Source organism: Bison bison, unplaced genomic scaffold, assembly GCF_000754665.1.
Source record: "Bison bison bison isolate TAMUID 2011002044 unplaced genomic scaffold, Bison_UMD1.0 scf7180017864205, whole genome shotgun sequence".
In the NCBI taxonomy this organism is placed as follows: domain Eukaryota; kingdom Metazoa; phylum Chordata; class Mammalia; order Artiodactyla; family Bovidae; genus Bison; species Bison bison.
The window spans coordinates 2,455,451-2,470,513 of NW_011494777.1; the positions used below are offsets into that span (position 1 = coordinate 2,455,451).

The following is a 15,063-nucleotide window of genomic DNA, read 5'->3' on the forward strand; positions in this document are numbered from 1 at the left end:
GTTTGTGTGCGCCACGTGTGGAGTGGTGGGAGGATGAGACAGTAGATGCTGTCCTGACCCCCAGCTTCCCATGTGTGAGTGGGCATGTGTGCGCATGTCTGCACGCATACTCCACATGTACGCACAGTGGGGTCAGAGGGTGGCCCCTGGGGGAATGCCCTCACCTCCGTCCAGCCTTTCGAACCCAGGGTGTGCCTGACCCGAAGCAGGAAAGAGGGAAATGAAGAGGCTGAGCTGCTGCCTTTTTTTTTGAGAAGCTTTTATAAATGAGGTTTAACAAACACCAACGTGCAGGTGTGTTAGTAGCACAAGTCCGTGGCACCGGGCGCAGCCGCAGCCACACCAAGGCCACGGCGGCAGGGGCGGCCTCCAGGCTCCTGCCTCGTTTACACCTTAAAATCTCCCGAGACTCCTTTTCTGTCTGCATGTCTGCAGTGACGGGCAGCGACCTTCCAGACCCACACTCACTCCCCTCTCCTCTGTCAGAGCCAGGGCACGGGGCAGCGGGGTGGAGGTTTTAGGGTCCAAGAAGGCCACCCCGTCACCAGAGCTGCCCTCGGGACAGAGGGTGCCTCCCTTTCCGCCGAGAGGAGTTGAGAAGGAAGGATCCTCTCAGGTCTAGCGCTTTCAAGTCACAAACTCAGAGAAGATGCTACCCCAGGAGGATGAAGAGCTGTCTTCCGCTGCTACCAGTTCTCATGGCAGTGTCCACACCACTTAGAAAAGAAAGGTCAACACAGTCTTGAGTGTTCAATTAAAAAACCCAAAGTATAAAAAATTATGACCCTGAACATTTAACCCCATGATGACTATGTTCTTCTACGTGAAAACCATCCAGTGACAGATGAGCGGGAGCAACCTTCTGCGAAGCTCCTGCTCCAAAAGGCTTCATGTCAGGAGTGAATGCAGCGGCGTGTCTGAGGCTGGGAATGCCTGCTCGCAAGGAACAAAGGCCTCTGGATGGTGTTCCTGACGCCCCTCGAAACAGGCAGCGGGTCGGGTGGACAAAGACTTCATCACCGTCAGGAAACTGTCTTGGACCCAGGCTCATGCTTTGCCCACCGTCAGTCGGGCCGTCGCCTGGCTACCCTTCCTGCCATCTTTAGAGGCTGGCCTCATGACCCCGAACAACAGCCTCCTGGGAGATGAGACAGAACCCGCACTGTCTTCATGGCAGAGGGACAGCGGAGGTTGCTGTCTTGAAACAAATGTAAATGTGGTTGACAGGTTTGATTTCAAAACTGCCTTTGGCCCTGGACCATCCCATGAACTGCATAAGTAGTGTGTGTGTGTGTGTGTGTGTGTGTGTGTGTGTGAAAGTCACTCAGTCATGTCCAACTTTTTGTGACCCCATGGACTATACAGTCCATGGGATTTTCAGGCCAGAATACTGGAGTGGGTAGCCTTTCCCCTCTCCAGGGGATCTTCCCAACCCAGGGATTGAACCCAGGTCTCCCACACTGCAGGCAGATTCTTCACCAGCTGAGGCACAAGAGAGGCCCGCATGAGTAAGTAGAAGGAATTTAAAGGCCTGACAGCAGAGCTGCTGTGTTTACTGAGCCACGCACAGCCACGGAGCTTGGGCTACGGGAAGCCAGGCTGGGGGACCACACGGAGGACCCACCCTTGGACCCCACCCTTCCAGCCCCCTTGACACTATCCTGGGTGGACCTACATGGCAGGTGAAGGGCACTATCAGAGCTGTTCTGCCCAGGGCCCGTGTCGCGGCATCAGGTGGATGAGGGCATGAGGGCTGGCCTGGAGGCTCAGGAGCCAACTCCGCTCTGAACAGGCGTGCGGCTGGCGCACCTGTGTCTCAGGGCCTGGGGTAGGGGTGGGGGTAGGCCCAGGGAAGGTCACCCAGGAGCCCTGCGTCTCTTGTGCACGGACACAAATAGACCATGAGGTTACTCAGCTGGAGTTTTCTCAAAGGTTTCCTAAGCCACCAGTGGTGTTTCCAATTGAACAGGAGCAGTTTGGGCTCCTAGTTTAAGTTGAACTTAAAAAAAAAAAAAAAAGATACAGTATTTAACGGCGTACGACAACTTATTTACAATTTAAATAGAAATTTTCAATAATCAAAATACATCTTTAGCAAAAATTTAGACTGTAAAATTTTATAAAATAAACACCCATAGAAAAGCAGAACATCATGTCAGTACCATTTCAGATTCAGCACAAGATGAAGGCTCTCCAATGCTGGGACCCTCTGTGGATGAGCAGGGTTCCCACAGCTAAGAAGATCCCTCCTTCTAACAAGCTGTTTACTGTCCTGATTTGGGCTGCTGTTATCAAATGCTGACCCAAAAAGAATCCCTCAGATGGACACCAGGACTATCTTGGCAAAGCCTGGGGATGAAGTGGCCCCGGGGCCACTGTGAAGCCCTGTCACTGCAGCCAAGGCTCGGGTCATGACCCTGGCTGCCAGCCCTGGATGCTCATGCTGGCGTGGCCCCACCACGGGACAGGTCACCATGCCTCCTGAGCCCAGGCTGCCCACCTCGAGGCTGGCAGACCCCATGGGGTTGGCTCCGCGAACCCGGCCACTTCCTCGCCTTGTGGTGACTTGCCCATCTCCAGGAAAACTCTTTTATTCGTGTAGCTTGTTAAAAAGTAAGAAAGGAGTAGCGGTCAACTTTGGCCAAAACAAAAGCTTTTGTGCATGTGTCTAGCCCCATCTGGCGCCCCTTGCGGGGCTGCTCCTGGCAGGGTCCCCCGTGGAGGTGTCTGTGTGTGCACACTGCCGCACCACCATCTAGATCACGAACGAGGACTTGTGTCTGAAGTCACCCTGAAAGGCCAACATAGCAGGTTAGAGGGTGGCCAGCAGGTAGGAAAGGAGCCTGACACCACTTCCCTCGATGTGCTTTTAGATGGGAATGGCCACAAGGCCTGCGGACCGAATGCCCCACGAGCACACCGCCGGGGGCATGCTGAGGGGCTCATGTGCTGGACATAACTCAAATCTCTCTCCTAGGGACCCGCCTGGTTTTCGGGGGGATGCCATCTTCCCTGTGGAGACACCGTCTCCAGGCTCTCTTACCTCCTCATCTGTCCTGATGTAGTTAACTCCATCTGGCTTCCCTGGGTTCTTGTAGCTGAAACAGAGCAGAGGAGCTGGGTGACGCCTGACAGGCCATAGCAATGCTCAGGGCACGCTGTTCACGCAGGACAGGCTCACCTTTCCCCGCTCCGGTCGTGGCTGATGAAGTAGCCACGTCTATAGGCACAGCAGATGCCCCCTGTGATGAGGGCCAGGACGGTCAGCACGACTAGGACCCCCCCAATGATGCCGCCGATGTTGAGGTCATCTGGAGAAAGCGAGGGGTGAGAAGATGCTGTCCCCCCACCAATACCACCCCCAGCCTGGAGCAGCTCTGCCCACAGGCTGTGACACCACCTGCTGCACCACAGCCGCCACAGCCACAGAGCATGGCCTGCGCCCTGGGGAGTAACAAGCCTCTGGGGCACATCCTAGGGCTTTCTTACTGAGAAACGGTTCCCCTACAGATCAGAACTAGGAGCCAGAGTCCTAAGGAAGAAAAACCCCTAAATTTCGAGGGCTTTTCTTTGCTGATTATTTAGCTTCAAGTGGTCGTTAAAAGGGCAAATAGGAGCTAAGAACGTGGCCTTGCAGCCACCAGCCGTCCCTCAAGGAGACCCTCAGCTGCACTCTCGAGCTTCATTGTGGGGCCTGAGGCTGCACCCTTTGTGCAGATAAAAGCACAGTGGAAACCACACAGGGGTGTATCGACCAACGCTGTCCAGGCTGGGAGCTGCTGCAGTTCTCCCTTGTCTGGTAGAGGGTTCTTGAATGTGAACACATGGTTAAAGATGCATTTGAATTCTGATTTCATAACATCAGTTTCCAAGCTCCGTCTCTCGGGTCAGGAACTCTGGGGCACAGCCCAGGAATCTTCTTCCTGCCCAAGAGCAGCTCCCCAAATCTGGCAGCAGCTGGGGAGTCCCCTGGGGACCGGTTCCACGGGGTCCCTGTGGGGACCTGGGGTGGGCCCTGGACCCTGCCCACCTCCACTGAGCCCCGACAGCCCAGAGGAAGAATCACCCCAACAGCATAAATTACTGGGGTGAGCCCTAGTTTCTGCTTACTGCAAAAAAGTTAGACTGGGTAAATTCCTAGAGACCTTACACAACCTTACGTTTCCATGATTCTATCAGTTACCAAAGAAATGGAGTTCAGGATGCTTCAGTGAAAGCTGTGGGTTGAGCAGAGAACCCGTGGGTCAGTCCTTCAGGGGGTCCTCCCACCAGACCCGGCAGACTCCAGGGAGCCCGTGCGCACTGCAGAGAGCAGCTGGCACTGAGCTGAGGGCACCAGCGAGCGTGACCGGCCCGCCAGCCCCCGGGTCGAGGCTCAGCAGACACTCACACACTTCCATGTCCTGCTCCTCGCAGCGCGCCGAGCCCGCGTCGTTGGATGCGATGCAGTAGTACTGGCCTGAGTCCTCCTTGTGGACGGCGCTGAACACCTGCCAGGCGTCGGGAGTGAAGGGAGACCCGGTGCTGTCCCACCTCCCCACCAGGGGCTGTCCCCAAACACGACAATGTGGCTCAGTCTTGCCCACGACACCATGAGCAGCCCGAACACACCAACAATGTTGCAATGTCATTGTGTGGCCAGTGAGCAAGGCCCACTGCCTCCCGACTCTGCTCCAGATGGCGCTGGGCAGGCTGCCCTGCACTCCCCTTGGCCACTGTCCCCTCAGCTCTGCCTGCCCTCCTGCACCCACTTACAGGCTTTCCTGTCTATAAAGGGCGGGGTCGGGGGGAAGTGGTGGTTCCTGATATTAGGGTCTGTAGCTCTGGTCTCCTGTCTGCTCACAGGTGCTCTGCCCACAGCACAGATGCCCATACCGCACCTCTTCCCGGAGCTCTTACCAGAGTGCCCGTCTCAGGGTTTAAGACGAAAGAGGAGTTTCGAAAGCGGGGGTTGGCCCTGGAGTCTGTGGGCAGTGGCACGTCATTGCGGTACCAGCTGTAGTGCGGCCGCGGGAAGCCCTCGCCCTCCTGGCAGGACAGGGTGGCCGCCTTGCCCACAGGCACGGCCCTTGGCACCCTGCACACCGGGGCCACCGGCTTCACTGTGGGAGGAGAGTGGGCGGGGGTGAGAACCAGCAGCAAGGCCTGCTTTTACCCGAGCCCACTGAGAAAGCTGCTCCACAGTGGGAATCCCAGCCCCCGTGAAGACCCCCAGCCTTTCCAGTGCCTCCGGCTTGTGAGGGGCGAGGCAGAAGCTCCACTTCCCTCCGCACCCCCGACCTGTAGCTCTCAAAAGCCCTCCCTGCCTAGCCCCTGTGGGCCTGCCACACCCACAGGGACGTGACTCTGGAAGAAAAGGAAGCTGGTCTTTTCCACCAGCAGACGCCGAGCCGAGGGCAAGGGGCCTCTGCCCTGCGTGCACCCCCACCTTGCACGGTCAACTCGATGACGATCTCGTCGATCTCCTTGCGGTCATTCCGAGCAACCACCTCGCAGCGGTAAAGGGCCGAGTCTTTCCTCGTCACGTTCCAGATCTTCAGAGACGTCTTCCCCAGCAGCTCTGCACGGTCGGTCAGGTCTCCTGTGAGAGGAGAGGCACTGAGGGACTCCCTGCAGATGCCTGGCTCCCCCTAAGGCTTCCCCGTTAAAGGAGAAAACTAGTCACCCGGCACCAAAAGACAAGGAGCATTCCACAGACAGTGCTGCGACCACAGGGTACCCCCGTGCAAGAGCGACCTGGACCCCGACCTCGCAGCCCACACCATACACAACACACCTTACTGCACGAGCTACACTCAAACCCTTAGGAAGAAAGAGATGTGAACCACATGACCTTGGACTAGACAGTGATCTCTCAGATATGACGCCAAAAGCACAAGCCCTGCACAACCCCTAACACACACAGTTATATTGTTCCAAATTGGGAAAGGAGTACATCAAGGCTGTACATCGTCACCCTGCTTATTTAACTTATATGCAGAATACGTCATGAAGCTCCCTATGCTTCCATGTCTTTGTGCCCCACATGCTCCTGGCCCAGCACCCCCTGCAAAGAGTCAGACACAACTCTGCACCCCCGCCTTGCTCTCCTGCGAGGTGTTATCGGCATCCAGGTATATGCAGTGGTCACTGCTGTCCCGCTGCTGCTGAAGTCACTGAACTTGTAAGTCATGGCTCACGAGAGGGAGGTGGCCTCAGAGAACGTTCACTAGATACCTCAAAGAGATGGCTGCACGGAAACTAAAGTCCTCCTGAGGAGGTGATATTTACTGAAGCAGAGAGGCGGCTACAGGGAGGCTCCACCCCTATCCTCACCACTTCTGCAGGCTCGAATTCGCCATAGGAAAACAGACAGAAAACCAATTCTGGCTCCAGATGTAGGTCCACGCAGAGCCAAGTCTTGGCCGCAAGTGCACGCCAGGGCCTTCTGTACAAAGAGGACCACAGGATCATACCCTGAATCTTGTTGTCGAAAAACACATAGGTGGTTTGTTCATCTTGGATCTTCTTCCATTCAATCCTGGGGTCATTTGTCTGTGAATCCGTAATGATACAAGATAGTTCCACACCTAATGAGAAAGGGGTTAGAAAAAAGGGAGAGAGAACTCTCTGTGATTGTGGAACAATTTCAGGTTCACTTGTATACCCAGACCCTACGAGCTATGTCTATTTAGGTCTGTCGTGTTGATTAAAAATCCAGCTAGCGCCAGACTCTGAGAAAATTTAATTTTAGCCAGAAAAACAATGAAGATGATTAGCAAAGAGAGTGCACGTCCCCCTCATCCTGTGCTTCTACGTCAGAATGCTCTTGGCCATGTAAATGCAGACGCGCCAGGGACCAGGTGGTGGCCAGCAGGGAGCCTGCTGAGTTGCCGAGAGCCGCCGAAGCCATGCTGCGCTGACACGCGTGCACACCGGGGGTGCCGACGGGCCTCTTGGGCACGCACGTCCGTGTGCCTGTCCTGTGTCGGCCGCCAGACCACCGAGTAATGCCCCTTTGCCTCAAGCCTCCCTTGTACTTACTTTCAAATTCCTGAACCACTGGGGTTCGGTTGCTGGATTTGAGATTCACAGCCCCGATCAAGCAGCCTGAGAGGAGAAAGAAAAGCCAAGTCAGAGACGATGCGGCTCTGAAACGGCAGAGAGCCTGCATCTGAGGCCAGATTTTCCTTCATGGAGGCTGCAGTCACTAGCCACAGGGGACAGAAGACATCCTATTCCACAATCTAGTCTTTTAAGATATGGCAGGGTGACGGCTTTCTCTCAGTCTGACCTTTGCCAGAAGGAACCCGGAGAAAGGAGAGTTTCCAGAGTGCGCTCTCTTTCTTCGCCCCAGAATAAAGACGCTAGAGCTCTCAGGACCTTCCCTCTAAGTATGTATTTGTGAGGGACAGTAAGAGAAGAGCTACACATCGACAAACTGGACGACCCAGAGGAAACGGACAAATTCTTAAATTTATACAACTTTCTAAGACTGAATCATGAAGAAAGAAAATCCAAATAGACCCATCACTAGTAAGGAGATTGAAACTGTAACCAAAACCTCCCCTAACACAAAAGTCCGGGACCAGACAGCTTCCTTGGTAAATCCTAACAAACATTCAGTGATTTGATACCTGTCTTTCTCAAACTACGCCAAAATGGAAGAGGAGGGAAGGCTTCCTAACTGATTTGTCAAGGCCAATATCACCCCGATACCAAAACCAGACAAAGGTGACACACAAAAAGAATATTACAGGCCGGTATCTCTGAGGAACATAGATGCAAAAAACCTCAGCAAAGTATGAGCAAACGGAATATAACAATACATTGAAGAGATCATATGCCACGAGCAAGTGGGATTTATCCAGGAATGCAAAAATGGTTCTACTCAACGTTAGATATGACTGAGCAATTCCTCCACTCCTGGATATTTATCAGAAGAAAACAAAACATTAACTATAAAAGATATATGCACACCAATGTTCACTGCAGCATTATTTACAGTAGCGAAGATACGGAAACAAACTAGGTGGCCATCAGTGGAAAAACAGATAAAAGGTGTGTGTGGCGGGGTGGGGGTGGGGGGCAATGTGAATGTATAAATCCGAGTGGGATGGAATATTACACCGCTATACAAAGGATGAAATCTTGCCATTTGCAACAACATGGATGAAACTTGAGTTGTTATTCCAAGTGAAACGTCAGATGGAGAAAGACAAGTACCGTGTGATTTCAGTCACCGGTGAAATAGGAAAGCAAGCAAAGGAAATGAGAAAATAAATGAACAAACCAAAGGATGATAGGTCAAGAAGAGAGAGTAACGGTTACAGAGCGGGTGGGGACGGGTGTAGGGGTGAGCAGTACAGTGACAGATGGAAACTAAACTTTTGGTGGTGAGCAGCTGTCGTGGAAACAGAAGTATAATGTTGTACACATGAAGTTTATATAATGTTATAAATCAATGTTATCACAATAAAAAAAATTTTTTTTTAAATTTTATCTTGCTTGGAGTCACTGTTAATCTTTCTATCATCTCCCAGATCCACATAGGCCTTCCTGCCATTCCTCCCTCTGGCCTGGCACTTCCCAGTAGGATGGCATGGACATTCTGGGTACAGTTACCAGCCACGCAAGGGTTCACTTCGCTGGATTTGCTGTTTATCTAACCTGTGGTTCCCAACATTAAAGGCTTTCTCCAGTCTTGAATAAAATAAGAAAAATAACAACATGGTGATTTTCATGAAGTTTAGTTGAGTGAAGCTAATGGATGAAATCAAAATATGCTATTTGCATGGTGATCCCTTTCAAAACTAGCTCCTGACTCTCCATGAGTTTAAACAATGTTGTAATTGGTTATCATGGTCTCAAAATGTTTTAGCCGATTTTCTTGGGTGAAAAGATTAAGTAGGTACACTGACCACCTATGAAGAGTCCTTCGGCTGCTTGGCCTCTAGGAAAATCTGCCATCCCCAGAGACGGCCTTCCTGGGCCTCAGCTGACAACACAGGTAAGAATACGTGAAGACCTGTGCTCTGAGCTCCAGGTCACAACCATCCATTCAACAAGCCAGAGAGATGGTGGGGTGGGTATGGAGGCGTTTCACTGCACGAGTCACCGCTTGGACACCCTCCTTTGCCCCTTGGCTGGGGTGCCAGCTCAGCAGATGCAGAGTAGGAGCCAGAGGGCCAGGTCAGTGTCTAGTCCCAGTGTCATCTGGTTAGGAGACTGAGCTCTGGAAGGATAAGGACCCCACCCCTCTAGACAGTGGTCTGCAAGGGAAAACGGGTGCTCTTCCTAAGAGACTGTGGTGGGTGGCGGCGAGGCTGCCAGATGGAGAACGCATGTCAGGGTCAGCAGGGGGAGGAGTGAGGCCTGGACACGCACCAGCAGCCAGCGTGGGGTTGGGGCTGCTTGTGGCTCGACCATTCTCCTGCTGAGAAGGAGAACTGAAGCGCTGGGGTTTTTCTCATAATAGGATTGACGCCCAGCCTGCTGAGGAAAGAGCCAAGCAGGAGGGGTGGGAAGGCCAGAGTGCTGCCGGGGTTTCACCCTGTGGGTTGGCTCCAGCATCTCCTGAAAGCACTGCCCCCTCCCAGGTTCTGTCAGGGGCGGGGTGACCATGCGCCCAGCTGGTTCACATCTATGAGCAAAGAACCAAAACCAGAAGCCAGGAGTTTCAATGCACAGTCCCTACTTCACTGCTCAAACAGTCCCTTATTTATACAGAGAGCAGCAACAGCAGGTGAGAAGAGGATCTGGGGCTGAAGGAAGCCTGATTCAGACCCTGAAGTCCCGCTCACATTACTCTGTTCTGCAGGACCTTCCTTAGCCGAGAGGCCAGGGAAACAGCCTTGAGGAAGCCTCTGGAAGGCATGGCAATGGTGTCTTGTCTCCAGCAGCTCCCTCCTCCTTCCAGGAAGCCAGGACACTGAATCTGGGGAGCAGAGGAGCGGGCAGGCAGGAAGGAGGCCTCGCTGGGTCCTGCAGCCTCCTGTGTCCGTCCCCCACCACCCAGACGCCTGCGTTGCTCTCCTGGTCTGGAACAATGCCACAACTCTGAGTAGCAAGTACATATTTCTACTTTGTTTTGCGAGACCCCCAGGCCTGGGGGTCTGACGCCAGGCAGGCTGTGGGGGGATTACTTTGGGGCCCCATTTAAAAGCCCACGTCCCACTCCACCTCCTTGACCCTAGAGGACATACCCCGAATTCTAACTCAGCAGGCTGGGAAGGGCCCGGGTCTGTGTCTCTCCAAGCCCCTCATGTCAAACCAGGGTCACCCCAAGTGCAGAGCCCGGTCCCCAGAAGCACAGGCCTGTTGCTGGGTATGAGGACTCGGCTTGCCCCCACTTTGCTTTCTCAAGAATCACTGGCTACCAAGTGCTTCTGGATCCCCAGGCCGAAGGAACTGATAACAATAAAAAACAGTCATAGAAAAGTAGACTGAGCTGGAACAGCTGCTGAGGTAAGGCCATCTCGGCCGCAGGCAGCCAACTCCACAGAGGGTACCCTGCTCTGGTCACTTACCCCAGAGCCCACACTGGTGCCTATGTCCTGAGGCAGTCTGAAACAGAGGGAAAATGAAACCCCAAAGGCACCACTCAACCCACATCCATACACATCAGATGGCGAAGTGCAAACTGCCCATCTTCTCCTCCCGTGGAAACAAAACCAATCTGAATAGCAAGACAGGCCTGCTGGCTCCTGGGCCAGGCCAGGCGGAGGCCTTCCTTTTGCCTTCTGAGTGCCTGCAACCATCTTAACTGCAGAGACAGCTCTCAATGAAAAATCACACTGATCTGGGTTTACATTCATTACTGTAAACTGAGAGGGGAAAGCGACTCTGTTAGAAAATGTTTCCACTAAAGCCGGATGCTTGGCTCACTCGGGACTCGCCTGCCTGCGTGTGTCTGTAAAGAGTTATATTTAGCTGCTGACATTCCGTCCAGTCCAGTGAGCGGGCCCGGGGCCGCGCGGGCGCACAGAGGCTCCACCGCGAGCCGCCTCGCAGGTCCCAGGACTCCGGGCTAAATATAAACAGCAGTGCAGGCCCTCCAGTGAGAAGGCTGCACATCCGCCCTTGGAGACCACGCCTGCGTGCCTGGTGAGCAGGGCCTGTCCCTGGAAGAAGGCCTCCCATCACAGTACGTTTTCAACATTGCTTCGGTTCCTTAAGTAAGTTTTACGGAATTTAAGAGCAGGGGGAGGAGGTCCATGTCAGTGATATTTTCCAGACACATTGTAGAGGGTTCTGATGAGAACACAGGCAGCTGAAGCTCTGGTTAAAGCTGGCCTGTTGTTACTCTGGCTCAACTAAATGGTTATTCAAAGAGACCCTTACAAATCAAGTATGAAGAGAACCAACCAAGCATCATGGAGTTCCAAGTAAATCTGACTGCGATGGTCCAAGTGTTAACTTGAGAGTGTTTGTGTTGTGTGTGTGTGCTAAGTTGCTTCAGTTGTGTCTGACTCTTTGCGACCCTATGAACTACAGCCCCCGAGGTTCCTCTGTCCATGGGATGCTCCAGGCAAGAATACTGAGGTGGGTTGCCATTCCCTTCTCCAGGGGATCTTCCCGACCCAGGGATAGAACCTGTATTCCTTAAGTCTCCTGCACTGGGAGGCGGGTTCTTTACCAATAGTGCCACCTGTGATTAGTATTAAATTGTGGACTTTAACTGCACTGTCCTCTTTAATGTGTGTGTGTGGGGTGGGGTGTGGGCAGCACTCATCCAATCAGTCAGGAGGCACCAACAAATCAAAAATGCCAGTCTCCCAGGCAGGAGGGCACTCTCAGCCCTCCTGGTCTCCAGCCTGCAGGCCTTCCCTGCAGAGTTTCAAGTCCCCAGCCTCCATAATCACACAAGCCAGTTCTTAACAGTAAATCTCTGTGTGTGTATAGAACATACATACGTAAAGGAAATGCATCCTGTTCTAGCCACACACACACACACACACACACACACACACACACACACACACACACACACCCTGTTTGCTGCATTTCTCTGGGGGACCCTGACTTACACCCTGGACACAGAGCATCTTGTCTTGAATCCCAGATTTATTGGGCACAGCACGTGTACCCCCATGACTCTAGACAGAGCCTCAGCACTATCACATCCTGCTCCAGGGCTCCGCTAAGCAGCAAGACGTCAGCGAGGCCCTGCTGACGCCAATTCAGATTGCTATTTCCTTTAACTCATCTCCAGGCCAAAGCCATAGAAGATTCCTGACCACAGCTCCCACTAACCAGGCCAGGGCACAGCAGATGAAAAGTCTATCAAGTGGTACCTGGACAGTGTCTGAAGAGCTAATGCCCTGGAGGGAGCCCTCCCCTCACCCTCCCTTCTCAGGCAGAGGGGTTCACACAGTCCAGGGAACCCTTCCAGGGTCACAGTGGGAGGAGTCCCATCACTAAAGGAAGCTGAGGGGGGCAACCTGGCGAGGGGGAGGAGGAATGGCTGGGTCCTATATGTCCCTCAGCATCAAACCACCCGGTAAACCAGAGCCTGGGGGGTCAGCCTAGAAGGGCAGAGGAAGGAGGGCACAGCCAGGGTGGGGGTGGAGGTGCTGGGGTGGGGAGGAGGGGTCTGTGCACACTGGTTTTAATGCCACTGGACTTGAGGTGGAAGAATACATTCTATTTCTTCTCTAACACCAGTGTATGAAAACCATTTCCTACTGATGGCGTCTGAGTCATACACAGAATAAACAAATTATTATGAAGCAATTTAATTTGCTTTTTCTTATCTTAACAAAGAGTGAAACTTTCAATCTACTTATATTTTAAGTTCAGACCAGATTATACATTCAATAAATACAGCCAATGCAAAAAAAAAAATATTTTTTTAATTTTACATTAAAGCTAGTTGTAAGGAGACAGAAACAGGGCAGTATGAGAGAAAAATCTAGAGTTTAGAGACAGAGGCACAGTCAGGACAAAATACATAAAGTTTACTATATAAATGCACATAAAAATAGACATAGAAAAAGGGAGAAAGTGCAAAACTGTAAAAAAAAAAAAAAAAGTAGATAGAAGAGGAAATGGAATACAGATCAATGGTCGGCACGAGAGACTGCTGAAACATCTGCAGGGGTGGCCTCGGTCTGAGTTTTTTAACTGGTCTTCACCTGCTCCACTAGGAACAGGAAAATCAGACATGCCTGTCTAGAGAGGAAATTCTTCCCTGGGAAGCCACATCAAAGACACTATCATTCTGGGACAAAAATCGAGTAAAGCCATGGTCCTCTTCACTTGTTTTGCTAACAATTTCAGTCTAACAAAACAAGGACTCCAGCCCTGGCTGACCTGCAGAGTATTTCATGTCAAAAGCTGCTCTGAAGGAACGACTTTAGCATTACGTGTTTTATTTTAGTAAAAAAACAAAAAATACACTATAAGGACCCATGAAATCATTTATTCTAATAAATAACTTCAATTTTAAAAAAGAGGTGAGGGGCTGCCTGATAGACATAACAGGGTGTGGTGCTGTGATGGCGCATCTGTGGCCAAGCGTTCACCAAACCCTTCAGAACCGTATACCACAAAGAATGAACTTTGTATTTCATGAACACTGAAAAGTACAGGGACTTCCCTGGTTGCTCCAGTGGTTAAGAATCCACCTTGCGATGCCTGGGGCACGGGTTTGACCATGAGATCCCATGTGCCACAGAACTAGGCCCATGCATTGCAAATGGAGAGTCCACGCGCTGCAATCAAAGAGCTGCGTGACACAGTGAAGACCTGGCGTGCCGCAGCTCAGACCCGATGCAGGCAAACATATACACACACACATACATATACATATCATACAAGATGTCCTGGGAACCAGGATGGGATGCAGACTGACAAATGAAACTAACTGTATTACGAGTGAAATAACCTCACTTAAGGGGGAGGGGAAGAAAGGAATTGACAGAAATAACTTTGGAAAATATGTTCTGAATGGATATAACAAGGCTACTAAGACAAGAACGTTGCACAAACACTGCACTCTAGTTGATAAAGTTACATCTTATAGCAGTACAGGTGAGCAACTCTGAAAATACTTTACACATATAACTGGGTTAAACAAATAAAAACTATAAGGGCCACCATCAATAATGAGAGACAAATTCTTCACTGTCAGAAAAAAAAAGAAGTTATGAATATGCAAGGGGGAAGCCAGAAATAGCTCTGTAGCGCTAGATCAGTCAGAGGCACTAATACAAACTAATGTTTATTTCATGTACACAAGTACAGAAATAAATACAAACGTGTGTGCATACACGGGTCACTAAAAACACACACACCTCCTAGCCCCGTCCTCCAAGAGCGTAGAAGTCCTGACACCTCCATAACAAAGAACACACTCAGTACTCAGATCCTGATTTCTAAATACCATTCCCCGGTGAAGGGAACTAGAATTCCTTGGAGAAATAGCTAATTCTGAGGCTGGGGTGGGGAAAATATTACAAGATAAGCCTGGAACATCTTGTAGTGCCAGAAAGTGAGGAAGTGTTAAAACAAACAAACAAAAACATCAAAGGACCAGAAGCCAAATTGAAAGACCTTCCAAAGACTAAAGCTGGAAGATCTGAGCACAAAAAATAAATGACAGACTGTGTTACAACACAAAGAATAAAATAAATATCCATGAGTCCATATGATATGCATATGCTAATGAATACGCAAATGGATGGGACAGAAAGAACTTTCTTTATGGAAGAATCCCAATTAATAATGTAGAATGAATGAGGGAAACAGAAAACCATCTTTAGAATAACAGAGTAATAGCTGCTTCCGGCAAGATCCATTGATGGTTGCCAAAATTAGTGGGAAAACTTTAAGGAGAAACAGAACATTTGGACAGTTTCAGAATATCTGATCCCCCAAATATTTAATAGCTATTGTGGTGGTTTTACATATGAACACAGATTATTTGATATTCTGCCCTGTAGGAGGTGAAGTTTAACACCCCTCTCCTTGAGGTAGGCTGGCTGAACCTCAAACAGTGTTAAGGAGAAATAGTAACTTCACAGGGTAGAAACCAGAAGCCACCACCTAAACCCAGAGATCCAGGCAGCATTATCAATGACA

At 51.1% G+C, this 15,063-nt stretch overlaps 1 protein-coding gene across 1 annotated transcript in view; it reads right to left on the reverse strand.

Moving 5' to 3' along the window:
- Positions 1 to 240: 240 nt before the first annotated feature.
- The window catches only part of JAM3 (junctional adhesion molecule 3), a 31,004-nt gene continuing 16,181 nt past the window's right edge, over positions 241 to 15,063 (reverse strand). The window contains exons 5-12 of the mRNA XM_010844721.1: positions 7,024 to 7,089; positions 6,456 to 6,569; positions 5,429 to 5,581; positions 4,900 to 5,102; positions 4,391 to 4,490; positions 3,182 to 3,311; positions 3,044 to 3,098; positions 241 to 2,791 (exon numbers count right to left, since the gene is read on the reverse strand). Of these exons, the coding sequence (XP_010843023.1) occupies positions 2,756 to 2,791; positions 3,044 to 3,098; positions 3,182 to 3,311; positions 4,391 to 4,490; positions 4,900 to 5,102; positions 5,429 to 5,581; positions 6,456 to 6,569; positions 7,024 to 7,089 (857 nt within the window). The 3' untranslated portion in view covers positions 241 to 2,755. The remainder of the gene's footprint in view (positions 2,792 to 3,043; positions 3,099 to 3,181; positions 3,312 to 4,390; positions 4,491 to 4,899; positions 5,103 to 5,428; positions 5,582 to 6,455; positions 6,570 to 7,023; positions 7,090 to 15,063) is intronic.